Raw genomic sequence first — 16074 nt, 5'->3', positions numbered from 1 at the left:
ATAATATAAGATAATTAAGTGTGTGTGTATATATAATTTGAGTTAATTCCATTAATGGGAAATGAACTCTTTTAAGTTTCGACCTGCTTTAATGAGATTCACTATCGTAGACCCTGATTTACATCTTGTAGACCCCTTGGAAGTCGTCATGTAGACCCCTGGGGGTTTATATAGTTAGACCACTTTGGGAATCACTGGTCCAAGCCATATTTAGTGTATATAGATCTGTATATACATGTATATATTGTACTCATACTGTCCCATACCAAAAAGATTCTAAAACTAGATCTAAGTCAATTTAAGTAGGCCTACAATTATTAATTCTTTAGCCCATCTTTTTTTTCAAAACAATAACCAATATAGAGCTAGATCCAGACTCTAGATCTTCTCTATGTAATTAAATGCAATATACCTATATACTATATATATATAATATATATATATATATATATATATATATATATATATATATATATATATATATATATATATATATATATATATATATATATATATGATAATAAAAAAGTGATTCCAAACTTGGAGTAAAAAAAAAAGTGAAACCGGAAAAGCAAGTCAGTTCTATACAATGTTGTGGTTGCCAAGAACGCGATATCTAGTGTAGCCGTAGAATATGTCAATATAGGCCTATTTACTAGATTTATAGATTTATAATAATTAATAATTTCTATATAGACCTAGATCTAGATCCTCTAGCAGTTGTAGATATCGATCTACCTATTTAGTAGTATTATTAAAATAGTAATAGTTAAATAGTAGGCCTACTATAGTTATATTCATATTGTACACAGTGAGTGACAGTGTACAGTTAATTGAGTTTTGAGTTATTAATTACAAATTACAGTGTGACTGTCACTGTCAGTGAGTTGTGTGAGTAATAAATTTTATTTTTCTAGATCTATATACTCAACTACACTCAACTGAAACTATTATTATAATTATATTATACTATATTATATATAACATAAGTCAGTGTACTGTGTTAGAAGTCACTATTCACTATAAGTATAAAAATTATAAAAAGTATTAAGTATAATATAGTATAATAATTAATAATATTATTATACAGTTTATAGATTATCATTATGAATATGATATATAGACTTAATAGACTAGTGATGATACGGTTATTATTTATAGTCCAAAGCTTAGACTAGTGACACTAGTGTACGTAGAACTAGTAACCTAAACTAGTTGGCCTAAGTTGGCTACCTACTAGTTAGACTAGATTATGTAGATAAAAATATAAAGTAATTTATTTATTATTAATTTTTTATTTAATTATCAATTGGTTTAACTTCAATTCTTTCAAAATAAATAAATTGAGACTCTAGTCACTCTAAATCCAGGTATAGATATGTAGAACATGCATTTCTACATCTACTTTATATGCATATATTACAATATATAAAAGCCTTTTTATCATCTTCTTTAGTCACATGTTAGAAATGAAATATATTAGTTTACTTAGATCTATATAGTTTACTTTATATATATTTAATGCATTTTCAGTAGTATTATAAATTTAAGTATAGGCCCTATCACATTATTTACAATTATATATACTGCCAGGTTGTAATTTTGTATTTAACAAGAGAAATGACTACTTTGGGATTTCAAGCTATTGGTGGACTTGAAATAATAGAGTCTGGTCTTAATGACTTGCGCAGATCACAGGTAATCAATCATCTTACACGTATAATAATTTCATTTTTTAGAAATCCATTTTATGAGAGTAATCTCATAAGCATTTGTAAAGGGATCAGCAAAAGTAGAGTGTTTTTAAATTTACTAAAATATAAGGACAAACATGAATATATATTACAGACTGACATAGAGTCTAAATTATAGCAATATTGTCAGACATAAATTAGAATATCTTTTTATATGATTTGTGTTATTATTGCCCAATTTGTGTCATGTAGGTTCATAAGAATGCATATAGGGCCTATATTTAATCACTGCAATAGAAGCATTGATGACTTATAATGAGATGGCTGGTCATGCGGTATGCACTTTGGACTGTTGTTTCTGTGATCCAGAGATCAAACTCTGCCTTATGTCATCTCATGCCATCCTAAACTCTGCCTTATGTCATCTCATGCCATCCTGTAGGAGGTTTAGGCTAAAAGGTAAACTCTATTTCTGAAGGAATGTCCAGAAATAGTAAAACAGACAAACAGAAGAAGAAGGAGCACTTGTATGGATTGGTCCTAGAGTATGGAATAAAAAATGTGCCTTTATCTTTGTATCTATCTTTCTGAGTATTTTATTTGGTTTTGTTTTTATATTTGTAAATGGTTCCAAGGACAATTAATACATGACAATTAATTCATAGGACAAATGGTTCACCTGACAATAGATTCATGATTAATGTTTAACAGACTTCTGGGTCACTGTTGATTTGTTCACAGACCTATGGCATGTTTGGTAACTATTTAAAAACAAAATTGCCAGAATATTAGATAGAGAATAATGGTATCATTACATTTTCAATAGGATAATTGAAACATGCAGTTTGCATACACACTTTTAGTAGATCAATTTTAAATAATTCAAAAGTAATATCCATTACAGACAAAAAGAAATTCTATACTTCATCAAGACTTCACACAATAAAGGATAACAAATAGTGTTATTTTAATAATAATAACATTAATGCTTCCACTTAAACTGTTCTTATAACCTTGTTTATTTTATCTTCTGTAAAACTACTCTTAGAGCTATACATGGTTTGCGTTTCAATTATTCTCTCCATCTGCAACATTAAAACATTTTTAAAAAATTACTTATAATAGTTAGGTCTCATCACTTATATGTTCAAGGAAAGGAATTGTATTCTAAATAAAATCTGAATTTTATATAAACTAGTCGACCCACAGTGTTGCATACACCGTTATTTTGCAGGGCCGGCCTTAGGCCCCTATGTAACCGCAGTGTACCCTGCACTTTCAAAAAACCTGCGCTAATTCTAGGTGTAAATTATTAAATTAAACCATTTTATAACTTATAACAAAATATACAAAAAAGTCATGGAAATATCCGGAAATTATTAAATTCTTTTGAAAACTCAAAAAGAAAATGCAGAAATAAGAGAGTGATCTTTCCTTTACTTCTTCTTCTCATCCAAACTCTTGAGGGAAGAAGATAATTAAATATATAGATATATATTAAGTTAAGAGAATATTTGAACTAAAAAGCAAATTGACTGTCTACACCCACTCACCTCTAATTACAGAAACTCCAAGACAATATAAATGTAACTCCATTGCCTGATATAAAGAATATTCATCCATATAATGCTGTCTTCATAACATTTCTCTTCAAGTTTAGCAATAAAATAATTAAATGTTTAATTTTTTGTTACAGTTGATGATAATACCTGAATTTAAATACATGTTTGGGGCTATACAGAAACATCATAGTGATCTCAAATTTGCTCATATAACTGGAAAGGCTAAAGATTTATTGTAAATACATTTTTTAAATTTGTTTATAGATTGATGTGTTTAATTTAGATGTTACAAAAATGTCACCTCTTTCTTTATCATATTTTTCATAAATAATTTAAATTGTCTGATTCTTGAAATTTCTTTCAGGGACCAGGCTGTACGGGATACAAAATTCTACAATATTTTGATCAAAATGTTATGTGAAGTCAAGCAGTATGTATTTTACTACACCATAAAATTTTTAGCCATAAAATTTTAAAAATAATTTCTTAATTTTTTTTCTCCTGATAGACAAAACATTTTATAGCATGTTTTACATGGGTTATCTTATTAGTTTAATATTTTTAAGAAATGGATTTTATTTATATACATTTTTCTTTTTATGAAAATCAAACAGAAGACGCACTGGAGAGCAAAGAGCTGGACTTCGACAAGTGTATACCTGGTACCAGGCTAACAAACATGTTTTATATTGTGGACCAGTAGGTTTAATTTTGATACCTTTATTATTTTGCTTAGATTTATTGTTCAGTGTAAAATGAAATGGGTTACCTTAATCAGACTGGAAAAACCAATGACTTGGCAGAGCTTAAGTCATTGATTCACATGCATGACTAGATTTACGCATGAAATTATCTTCCTTTTTGAAGTATGTCTGTAATATATATGATAAGATAAACAAGTTATCTGCTAAATATATGTTATTTTGTTTGATTTTCCTTTTTTACCATGAGTATTATTACTTGCTAGAATGTTTCAAAACTTTACTAACTCTTCATTTTAAAGAAAAATACTTTTGTGTTCACTTTAATGTCCTTAATATTTCTTAACAGCTGAGCATTTTTTTTTATCTCCTCTCATCTCTGCCTGTGGTCCTATCTGGGGCAAAAGCCACCAACCAGCTTGCTCCAGGCATCTTAATGATTCTCAATTTACATTTTATCAAATTGGAAATTTTAATACTTTATTGAATGAATTAAAATAGTATTTTTGGGCTGATTTAAAATAATTTATTCGTTCATTTGTTATTAGTTTGAATTGTAAACTATTTTAATCACTTTCTTCCTGTTTTTTTCTTTAAATCGTTGACAAGCTTTATTTTCTTCTAAAAGTATCAAATAACTACATTGCACTGGAGTCCAATAGCATAGCACTTATAAAAGAAATAATTATTCTGACCAAATAACAAATCTCAGAGAATGACTTAGATATCTTAACTGTACCAGGTAGTTTATTAATTCAGCAACCTGATTTACATTTTGTTCTGTCAGGTTCAAACACATCTTACATGTTGTTTTATTTACACAATCATTTATTTGTTTATTCTTTCAAATAAAGCGATTTGGAAAAGATTTTATGAGGGAACAAGCCAAAGAAATTCTGCACAAGTCAATGTCAACAAAAAGTAAAAAGAGAACTGTGTCTGCGAGGGAAAGACTTGCTGGTAACAGAAACTTCTCTGAACATTTAAGTTTGGAGAATGCAGACACCAACACTGTAAAGGTATTATATTTAAAATCATTTAATGGTGTGCAGAAGGTGTGAGGCCTGAGTGGTAAAGCACTTGGTTCTGAACCAAGTGGCCTAGAGTTTGTATCCAGGTGAAAAATGGAATGATCAGGACCCGCTCTGTGTACATAACACTCTCATAGAAACAGATTATCTTTACATCATCTGCCCCCATAGATCGCAAGGTCTGAAAAGGTTACCTTACCTTACTATTGGTTGTGCACTTGTTATACTTCTTATTTTATTTTTCATGTACTATTAGTAGTTTGTCCTCAAGATATATATATAAAGCATAAAGTTTTATACTCTAAGGGAAACTACTAAAAACATAACCATAAAACAGAGTAGCAAGAATTATTCACCTTACTCAAAGCAATGCCTACTTATTGTCAAAACTACAGAAATTCTTAAATATAATTCAAAATAGAGCTGCTTCATCATCAACCAGTTTATAATAGTTTAAATACAACCAAATTAGTATGACTGAAAATGTTAAAAAATAAATATTCCAGAATATTGGCCTACATAGTTTTATTTGTTTTTGCTTGTTTCTGACGTTTCTTCAGATTGAAGATTATTACATCCTTGCCCAAACCTTGTGGGAGAAAGGAGCAAGCAGGGTTTGAAACCAAGGACCATTAAGAGGATAGTCCTGCATGCATGCAGTAAAGAAGCCTTTATATAGCTACTTATGTATTTTCATCGTATGAAATTATTATTCTTTCAGGAAAACTTGGATCCACAAAACTCGACCATGGGCCCGAAGGATGTAAACATTGTCTCCGTTCAGGATATTTTTAACAATGATGCCCATCCAAGCGATGTGAACAAAAACATGGAAGAGACACAAGTTACATTCAAGGATGACTCTTCTTACACATCTTCTGAACCAAAGGTGGCAAGGCCAAAGTCTGCCATCAGTGTTACCATCTCACACTTAAATGAAAAGGTCAAAGTCTCTTCTTATTGGCAAATTGTTTTTTTTTTTTATTCAAACAATTTTTAAAAAAATAAGTTACTAAATAAATATAGACAGCTCACAGTAAAGAGAGTAGAGTTTAAAACTCTATAAATAGCACATATATCATCTTTTAAAACCATATCTGCTTTGAAAACCAAGCAAAAAATTATAAATATTGTTTCCATACAAGAATATAAAGTATAAAATGTATAACAATGCATACACAGTCTTACTTGTGATTTTAGATCTTTTAGTCATGTTTAAAAAGGTACCCCGACAAATAGCACGAACAAAATAGTGCAGAAAAAATATATTTCAGTCATTTTGAAAGAAATACTTTTAGATATCATAAAATATAAATAGAGCCTATATTTTTTTGTTTTAATGTTATCATTATTTTTCAGTCATTTTGTAGGAAACACTTTAGATATCTTAAAACATAATAATGCAAACAGTAAGCAAAAATTATAATAAGCTAATATGAATAATTTCACAATATATCATTTATTTACATTCCAAAAATGTACTTTTAAAACAGGCAAAGATACTTGTCAGACTTATACACACACACACACACAAACTTTCACAAAGTTAAATTGTAGGAAATGTCACGTAGAAATTCCATCACTGCTTGAACGGGTCACCACATTTCTAAATCCTATTTTTAGAAAGTTATGCATCTTAAACATGATATAAAATTTAAAGTATTCTCATTCTGAGTCATTCTCTGCAAAAACGGCATACTTTCAGATCTATTAATATTGAAAAAGGTAGAGACATCAACAAAAATGATGCCCAGGACATTAAATTACTAATAATCTGGTACTTTTATACACATCATATATAAGTCAGCGCTATTTTGTCGGGTCACCTTTTAAAATGTTCTTCATTTCATTACAGTCAGGCAACCCTCTTGCCCAGAAAGTGACCACCATGATTCATCCATTATCTGCATTGGTCAACCCTCATGCACATATTGCATCAGCATTGGAGGATAAGTCTATGAATAGTAAGCTTGTTTAGTTTATAATATTTGCTAGTACCAGTAGCCTCAGGGTTAATAGTGATTCAGTATAATTCTATTTACCAATCATTGTATTTAAAAATATGAACTTTTATTTTTGTATTGCAGAAACAAAATCTGTTATCTCCCACATTTCTTCAGTATCCAAGCCTGATAATCTACAATCTTGGCAAGCTTTTATGAAAAACAGGTCTTATGGACAGGATATTGTTGGTTGGTTGACAGTAAATGTTTAATTTATCTTATTACATAACTCTTAAGCTGATGAAGACATCATGTTGAAATTTATAACTTTTTTTTTAAATTCTGTAAAACTTTTAGGAAAACTCAATTTTGTGGGTCGCAGTGGTACAGCTCTGGATGTGAGATATTCAGCCCATAGTTATGGGGAGTCCCCAGAAGCTTACACTAAAGAACTGATGGATCAGCATGTGAAACAGCTTAATGCATCTGAGAATAGTGAGTTGATATATTTCTTTTTAATTGGCTTTGTAAAATGTGTTGTTTTTTTTATTATAAAATAATCATGAACTGTGTGATGAAACTAAGATTTTTAGTTGGCGTTTTTATTGCATCAGTAAATGTAGGCCTACTTGTTTTTGTATTAAAGTTTACAGTGACAATAGTTAGATGGAGCAATTAAAACTAAGTATTTAGAAGAGGCTATTATTATTTGTGGTGGTTTTTGTTTACCTAAAAAGAAAAAGGTTTGATTACTAAATCAGGAAATTTAATCTGTCAGCATACTGTTGTAATTGTATTGGTGGTGTGATAGAGTTAATTTTGTTTGTGAGCAACTGACACATGTAACACAAGCAATTTCACATGCTGCATGGAAGTCAACTATGTCAGTGGACAAGGGACAGTACTAGTACATGCAAATATGACCCCTGTTATGGTCATGCGATCAAAAACCTTAATAAACCAGAGACAGAGTTGGCAGTTCAGTACAGGATAGCAAGGAGACCGGGACTATTAGTCGACCATGAAGTCCGTCCAGGTAGAGTGAGTCCTCGAGTGAAATTTATGGGTCCAGGATGAGACAGTAGAGTTTAGTAGGGCGGTGATGTATGGTGATGTACAGTGTAACATTTGTATTGTATTGCCAATTGTGTCATATTGGCTGTCATGGGCGTAGCCAGGATTTTTTTCGGAGGGGGGGGGGGAATTAGGTGACTATTTTACTTTAGATGTTATACCGAAAAAAATTTATATATATGTATATATGTTTGTATGGATAGATGTGTGTGTGTGTGTGTACATAATTAATCTCTATTACATTCTGACCCTTCATTCTTTTAGAAGATGTTCATTGTGCCCTAGAATAGGTTCTTCCTGGAGTTAGTGAAAAAATTGTAGACTCCTCGCCCATGTCAGCAAGGGGTATGGGGGAGTGCCGAGAGTTCCCCCAGTGTGGGGCAGAGCCCCGCCGCCAAGCACTATTTCTGATATTGAAAGCCAACTAAATGCATATTCTGAGGTACCTACAGTGCAATATTTTGCTATTAAAATTTTATTTTTCAAAAACCTAATGTGCTATTCTTACTGACTTAGACCCTCCCTTGCCATTCAGCGCATTTGCTGGCAAACTGTTTCCACAAAATTCTGTCACTGGTAATGTCTGAAGCCTCTTTCCACCTGCTCTGAGGACCACCATGAAAGTGTGGCGCCAAGTTGTACTAGGATGTCATCGCAACTCTTATTATGCGTAATTCATTTTGTCGGAGGACATGTCCCGCAAACCTCATGCGCTGCTCTGTCACAACCTTACTAAGGGGTCGACTCCTTTTTCGGCATAGGATTTCCTTGATTTAGACCCGATCTCTATAACTGACTCCTAAAATCCATCTTAGCCATCTTTGTAGAGCCTTATTTAGTGCTTTTCAATTTCATTGCACTTTATTAATGGAGCCCAGCCGCTGGTAGACATGTGTAACTTCTCTTGACTACGATCTTGGAATTAGGTGACTATTTTACTTTAGATGTTATATCGAAAAGGGAAGTTTTATCGTAAAAAATCATGTGTTGGGGAGATTTAAACCTCAAAACTGTCTTGAGGGGTTTTAAAATTAAAAAAAAGCTTTCTGGAGGAGAGGGGTTGAAACTCCCCCCCCCCTTTGACTTGCCTACGCTCAAAGAATTTTAGTGCGTAATTTGCTTTTTTTTATATTGAAGTATTTTTAGCTTCAAACCTAGCTGAAGAGGGGTTTAAGCTCAAAACCCCTTTGGCTACGCTCATACAATTTTGAGTGTGTAATTTGCTTTTTTATATTGAAGAGAGGTTTATCGTAAATTTGGAGAGGGGTTTACAATCAAAATCTTAAATGTGCTCTTGGAATTTGGGGATTGTCGTTTGCATTTTTTTTGTTTTATAGAGAGGGGGATTTAAATGCAAAACCCCCTGGTAGGGGCTTTTAAACTCAAAACCGGGGTTTTAAACTCAAAACCTCTTAGTAGTGGGTTTCAAACTCAAAACCCCTAGTAGGGGGTTTCAGACTTAAAACCCCCTGGTATGGGATTTCAAACTCAAAACCTCTTGGTAGTGGGTTTCAAACTCAAAACCCCTGGTAGGGGGTTTCAAACTCAAAACCCCCTGGTAGGGGGTTTCAAACTCAAAACCCCCTCATAGGGGTTTTCAAACTTAAAACCCCTTGTAGGTGGTTTAAAACTCAAAACCCCCATGGCTGTGCTAGGGCAAGTGATGGTTTAGTATTAAAATTTCAACTAAAAGAAACAAAATTCAAAATTAAAGCAAAAGATCAGTCACTTAACTCTGCCCCCCCCCCCCAGTTCATTTCGGGGAGGGTTTGAACCCCCCCCTGGCTACACCCATGTTGGCAGTTATTTATTTACTCATTAAAATACCAGATTACTTTGGAAGTAACGTCTGTATTATATAAGGAACTCTTGTTGTCAAGTTCATCTCTATTATGATAACATTGCATCTGGAGACAAAAATTGCATAGGGGTTCTTACAGAAGAGAATATAATTTAGAAACTTGTCTTTAATTTTATAGAGTTTGATTTTCATTTCAATTTCCTTTTTCTCCATTTTTCTTCAGTAGTCTAAAAATTCGTTTTATTCATTTTTATGTTTTGTGAAATCTTCATTTTAATTCCAGTGTTGAGCTCAGATGAGGATGAAGAAAATTATCTGGTTCGTCAAACACTAGAAGAGTTTTACCAAACAGCAGACATCATGCGTCCCACCACTAGAAACAGCTCTAGAATGTCTTCTCACAGCAGAGTGAGGTCTGCCAGAGGAGAACGAATTGATACCAAACCTGCACAAGAGGTAGCTCCCATTGCCAAGCAGCCTCTGAAACTTGGACATCAGCTTGACTTACTGCCAAGTAACATGTAAATCATTTTGGTGTTACCTTATAAAATACAGATGTTACCGGTACTTTAAAAAAGAAAATGATTACATCCTATGTGTCCTATGCGTCATGCATCTAGTCATGCATGTTAACCAATGACTTAAATTCTGCTAAGTCATTGGTTTATCCTGGCTGGCTCAGGCAATTTAACTTATTCCATGCTCTAATAGCTCTAGGGAAGAAGGAGCATTTGTACAAATTCGTCCTAGCCTATGGAACGAGGAATGCACCTTTATCTTTGTATCTTTCTTAGTATTTTATTAGATTTTGTTTTAGTATTTGAAGATTATGGTTCAGGGTTTTATGTATAATTGCTACTTTACTTTGGAGTGCTCTATCCTGAAGGCTTTCTAAATCTAGTGATTTTACTAAAGGTGTTACTCTAGTCAAATGTGAATATTCATTTGTTATGAATCTCACTGCTCTATTTTGTGTCTGTTCCAGTTTCTTAATGTTTTCATGAGTTAAGGGGTCCCAAACAGTGGGTGCATATTGTATTATTGGTATTCCTTTCTGTAACTAATGTATGGAAACCTTAGTTACAATTAGCATTAGTTACCTTTCACATAGTTATGATAAATGTTTGGTATTTATTTAGTTCAACACTGCAGTTATTTTTATTTAGTTTTCTTTACCATTGAACTGTATACAGGTTTAAGTTTTTTTCACAGCATCTAAAAACATTAAATTAATGTCACTGGAATGTATAAAAATATAGAAATCTAATTCATATTCTTGTGTTTCCTTAATTTCACTTATTGATGTCAAGTACCTGAATAGATATAATATTGCAAGGATTATGTTTCCCAATTTCATAAGATGTTTCTTTAAATAATAAAACTAGACCAACTATTTTAAAGAATTAATGATAGACTTCAATAAAAAAAAAATCAAAGCATTTGTTTGTTAAAAAAGACAATTTGGTTGATTTTTACTTATTGGCTAACAGTTTTTCAGCTTGATTTACACATAGCACTGCATGGAGGTTGGTTGTGTATTGAGAGGGAGGAGGGGCTGGAGAACGGAATTCAAATGAAATTCTACATTTATTAAGATTACTTAAAGAAAATGACTAACCTATTGGTCATTGTGCAGGACACATGACACCCTCACTATCTGTAGGCCACAAAAGAGATGACCTTTACATCATCTGCCCCATTGATTGCTATGTCTGAAAGGGAAAGTAGCTTAAGGAAAAGTTATTGTGTTGTTGTATTTTGATAAAGAAAAAAAGAAAGGAAGGCTATTGTGTTACTTAGACACATAACTCTTTACTCAAGAAAACTCAAGAGGATGAATACTGATAATTACATAGCACAAATAGTCATAGTATTTAAGACCATTTTTTTCAAAATTGCTAGGTTTATTAATTTTAATCCACATTCAGATTTACATTTATTTACGAAAATAATTGTTACTTACATTGTCTTTTCACTTTTATTTTGTTCAAAACTGGTATATCAAATATCTTTATTGCTTCACCAGTAACTCAAGCCCTGTGCCACCTAAAGACATAGGAATTAAACTAAATACTGTTGTCAATAACATTGACTCTGTCTCAGAGGAAATGACATATTTTAAAGAAAAGGTGAGAGCAGTTAGATGTATAGATAATGTAAAAAGTTTTTTTTTTATTATTTTATTGCATAAATCTTTTTTTTTGGCTCAATTTCAATTATCATTTTAAAATGTTTCTTTCATGAGGAAGCTAATAATTATTTTGAGGCCATTAATTTATCAACCATAATAGACCTACTATGATTCAATTATGAATAAAATTTATGAGTAACATTAGAAATGATTTATTATTAAGTAATTAAATTATGTAAAGTTAAGTATTATTTTCATCTCATAGTTTTTATACTAATTATGTACGAGTTTGAAGTTTTTCTTGTTGTTAATGAAATGAAATGATTGTTGAATGCCAAGTATGTATATTTTTAAATATTTGTTGAGTGTTAGGGATAACAATTGAGGAGGTTCTATGATTCATCAGAAAAATTCTAGATATCTTTGTTCACCTTCACCTATCCCTTAGTCTGTTGGAACGTTGGGGTAGCACACAAGATTTGTTGACCGTCATTCTCCATTCCTCTCTGTCTTTTGACTTGGATAGAAACTCCTTCAATGACAGGGCTGTCTGTTTTTTTATTTTGTCTTCCCATCTCTTTCTATGTCTGACTCTTCTTCTTTTTCCTGGTACTGTTCCCTGAAGGAAAGTTTTTGCGAGCATTTAGGATCTTGTGATATGGCCATAGAGTAGCTAGCAAGTCATCATAGGGTCCAATTGCTGTATCAATCCTGTCTCTTATCTTTTCATTTGTGAAGTGGTCTTTGTTACATCAAGCAAAACCAATACTTCAAAGTTTTCACTGCATTTTTAATATTAATATATGTTTTCAGCTTGTTTCCCATCCTCAACATGGCTTTAGACAGCCATCAGTTGCTGGTCTTCCAACACCTAGAGATGAAATTACTAATACACACAATTTTGTACAATCCTCATCAGATTTAAGGTAGGGACTATTCTTGTCAAGCTATGAAATATTATTATTCAATTCACAAGAATTGTTTCCTCAAAACTTAGTGACATTTTATTTAATGATTCATATACATTTTAATATTGAAAAGTAGTCTTGCTTAAATGCAATCTCTCTACTTTAGTTTTGTTAAGTTTTGGTTAAATATAATCAACAGCTCAATCAAGTCAAGACCTGTGACTGCTTCCTACACCACAGATAAAGAACTGACAACACAACAGTTACAAAAATCTAAACTACGGTGCAAATCAGCGAGTGGTATTGACTGGAGAGGGAGAATTGAACCAGATTCTGTCAGATACAAGTTAGTAGCCAACATATCTACAATAGAAAAAAAGAAACTTTACAGGTTTCAGTTTAAGCATGAATAATTATGGAAGTAAAAAATTACAATTCAAAACATTTCAAAATTGCATACAATAAATACAAATTAAATCTTCTCTTTTGAGAATTATTTTGCTTCATGCTAAAATTGAACTTCGAAGACTTCCACAAAGTTGTAAGAATAATCACAATCTATATTATAATTTTGTATATTTTTTGGTATGAAATATTTATGACATGTTAATTCCCCCATACTTTGGGATACTCTCTAATTCTTTGATGTCAATAATATCAATATTGAACTAACATTGTAGTCTGTTTATTTTTATTAGGACAGTAAATAAAGACTACTTTCTGTTAATAGTTAATCTGTCTTTGATTTAGATGGTCTAAAACAAAATTTGGAAGTCACACGTATTTGAAAAAATGGATTGGTGTCCACACTCAGCCCAGTGGGAAAAGTTCATCCAAGGCAAGACCAAAAACTGCACCAAGCTCAGTCAAAGAAAAATTGAAAACTCAGAAAGTGAGATTTTTAAAAAATTCCTGCATAATAAGAAAAATGTGAATTGACTTTGCCTGTTCTTTTCTAATCTGGTGGAGCATCATAGTAGAGTTCTTTCTCTATTCCTATCTAGGAACAAAATGTCAGAGCAGTCCAAGCTGCAAGTCATGACACTACTGTGGTAGATCAAAAAGATGTGGAAAATATGATGACCATTCAACATCTACTGCCAGGAGATGATGGGTAATACAATGTTTACTTTGAAGGCTCTTACAATCATAAATAAAAGACATTTTTTTTGTAAAACAATTACACTTTTTTCTTCTCATCATAATTAAAAAATTGTTTGGTCAGTAGTTTAAAATGTCTTGACTCATCAAAAGTTTGCTAATATTGTGTACTGCTTTGTCCTCTGATATTTAAATTAAGAAAATAAACAACTTAAATAAAAATGTTATCATTAATTTTGTTATGCACTTTTTTTTCCCCAGTGTTGATCCCAGACTTCTGTATGATTATGATCAGGTCAGTAGATTAGTTAATGTATGCCTATTGAAAAGAGACATAAATTAGTGATATTATTATCTTATGAAACCCATAACTTCTTGAATTATATCAAAATTTAGTTATGCAATTTTTTTTAAATTTAAAAACTTAATGAAATAATTCTTGACTGCTTAATAGTGTCCTTTTTTGTGTGTCCAGATTGTTCATACTAATATTCAATTCCATTTCTATTTATTTTACTTTAAAACTAATTTTTTCACCAATCATCATTTTTAGTGCCACACAGAAGCACATCCCATTCATTTTTATTTATGTTTAATTTGAATGAAAAAAATCCAAGAAGTGCATAATTTATAACAATGTTGATATACTTTTAAATTTATTTCTATTTATTTCATGTTCAGAAATTCTGGAAGAATGTGAGAAAAAGTTCAGTATCTTCTGCTACTGAGCTTCCTAAAGAGTTTCTGTCTTTTGTTTCTTCATCCACTATGTTAGGTAAGTTAACATCTTCTAACACTATATTAGGTTAGTTAACATCTACAAACACAATTTTAGGTAAGTTAACATCTTCAAACACCATGTTAGGTAACATCTTTGACCACAATGTAAGACAAGTGAACATTGTGCAATTTCTCCACTTAGTTAACAGACATTTTCAATTGCAATTTTAGATAAGAAGAAATCTTCACATTCAATACTAGGTATGTAGATAACATATTCATATAACATTGTGGCATTGTTCGGTGGTGGATAGCATTGCTTTGATTCAATTTTGATGCTTTGTATATTGTTTTGCTGATATAATTCACCTTGCCTGTGTTTGCATAAAGTAAACAAATTAATCTTGGCTTCATTAAAATAGTTCAGAGTGAAACTAATAATACCAAAGAGCCCAAGGAGCTAACGAATCTAGATGGTGTTGGTATCTTAAGGGCTATGATCAGTTTACAAATAAGTTGTTTTTCTTCAAAGGCTAAGTAAGGAATAGACTAAATGTATTGGAGATTTTCATACTTGATGGAAAAGCTATAAATAGCCAGCCTTTTGGGTGTATCCGGTGTACATAATCAAGGAAGTGTTGTCAAGCTAGGTGTTTTTAAAGGTAAAGAAATGTTTGTGTTCAAGTTAACACAGCAGAACTAAATTGTCTAAGCTCTTTTGTTTATAGCAAACAAATAATTTTAATTTGTTGGATGTAGTACACTTTCACTTTGTGAATTCAAGCTTATTTCAAAACAAGTGACAACTGATGAGCAGTGTTAAAGTATACTGGATAGGATGAAGATCAACTGCCCCCTCACTAAGATAGTGTTACAATTAGAGCTCAATATTTTTTTAGTTAGTTGGCAACAGTGATGTTCAATTATTATCCTCGACATTTAAAAGGTTGTTATGAAAATCTCCTATAATGTGTGTTGGATGTGTGGCCAAGATGCTTAACCCACTTGGGTACCCATCAGGGGGGCTTGAGTTCAACCCCTGACTGGTGCAAATTTCTTTACTGAGTGCTTAAAGGCAACATGTACAGACCATCTCCCTAACAGCTTTTTTTAAAAAAAAGTGATTACAAACTGCTTGTTAGTCACTTTGGTTTTCACTCACCTTGGACTAAAATTAAACACTAACTTAAAATGCTAAGTTTAAAAATTTGTTTGTAGTGAATGCAAGTAAAGCTTAAAACCTTATTTCACCAACATACATATTTACAAGTATCATAATGAAATATGTAATAAAACGTTCAAGAGTAGATTTAAAAAAACAACAACATTAAAACTTTAATAGTCTAGGGAGAACAACTTATAGATCTGTTATAAAGCCCCGTATATTTATTTTACCATTTATCAATAA

General features: G+C 31.6%; 1 protein-coding gene across 2 annotated transcripts in view; it reads left to right on the top strand.

Annotated features, from left to right (window-relative positions):
* Window positions 1-597: 597 nt before the first annotated feature.
* The window catches only part of LOC106050190 (uncharacterized), a 48091-nt gene continuing 32614 nt past the window's right edge, over window positions 598-16074 (top strand). The window contains exons 1-19 of one of the 2 annotated variants that reach the window (XM_056037712.1): window positions 598-891; window positions 1594-1698; window positions 3391-3491; window positions 3621-3686; window positions 3871-3955; window positions 4812-4976; window positions 5710-5931; window positions 6844-6952; window positions 7076-7180; window positions 7289-7426; window positions 10090-10327; window positions 11833-11935; window positions 12751-12863; window positions 13045-13191; window positions 13596-13737; window positions 13850-13959; window positions 14208-14241; window positions 14628-14721; window positions 14898-14927. In XM_056037712.1, coding sequence (XP_055893687.1) covers window positions 1621-1698; window positions 3391-3491; window positions 3621-3686; window positions 3871-3955; window positions 4812-4976; window positions 5710-5931; window positions 6844-6952; window positions 7076-7180; window positions 7289-7426; window positions 10090-10327; window positions 11833-11935; window positions 12751-12863; window positions 13045-13191; window positions 13596-13737; window positions 13850-13959; window positions 14208-14241; window positions 14628-14721; window positions 14898-14927 — 2080 coding nt within the window. In that variant the 5' untranslated portion in view covers window positions 598-891; window positions 1594-1620. The remainder of the gene's footprint in view (window positions 892-1593; window positions 1699-3390; window positions 3492-3620; window positions 3687-3870; window positions 3956-4811; window positions 4977-5709; window positions 5932-6843; window positions 6953-7075; window positions 7181-7288; window positions 7427-10089; window positions 10328-11832; window positions 11936-12750; window positions 12864-13044; window positions 13192-13595; window positions 13738-13849; window positions 13960-14207; window positions 14242-14627; window positions 14722-14897; window positions 14928-16074) is intronic. The other variant, XM_056037713.1, reaches the window with a different exon arrangement.

Source organism: Biomphalaria glabrata, chromosome 8, assembly GCF_947242115.1.
Source record: "Biomphalaria glabrata chromosome 8, xgBioGlab47.1, whole genome shotgun sequence".
NCBI lineage: Eukaryota > Metazoa > Mollusca > Gastropoda > Planorbidae > Biomphalaria > Biomphalaria glabrata.
The sequence above is the reverse complement of the archived record's forward strand: the minus strand, read 5'-3'. Positions and strand labels throughout refer to the sequence as shown.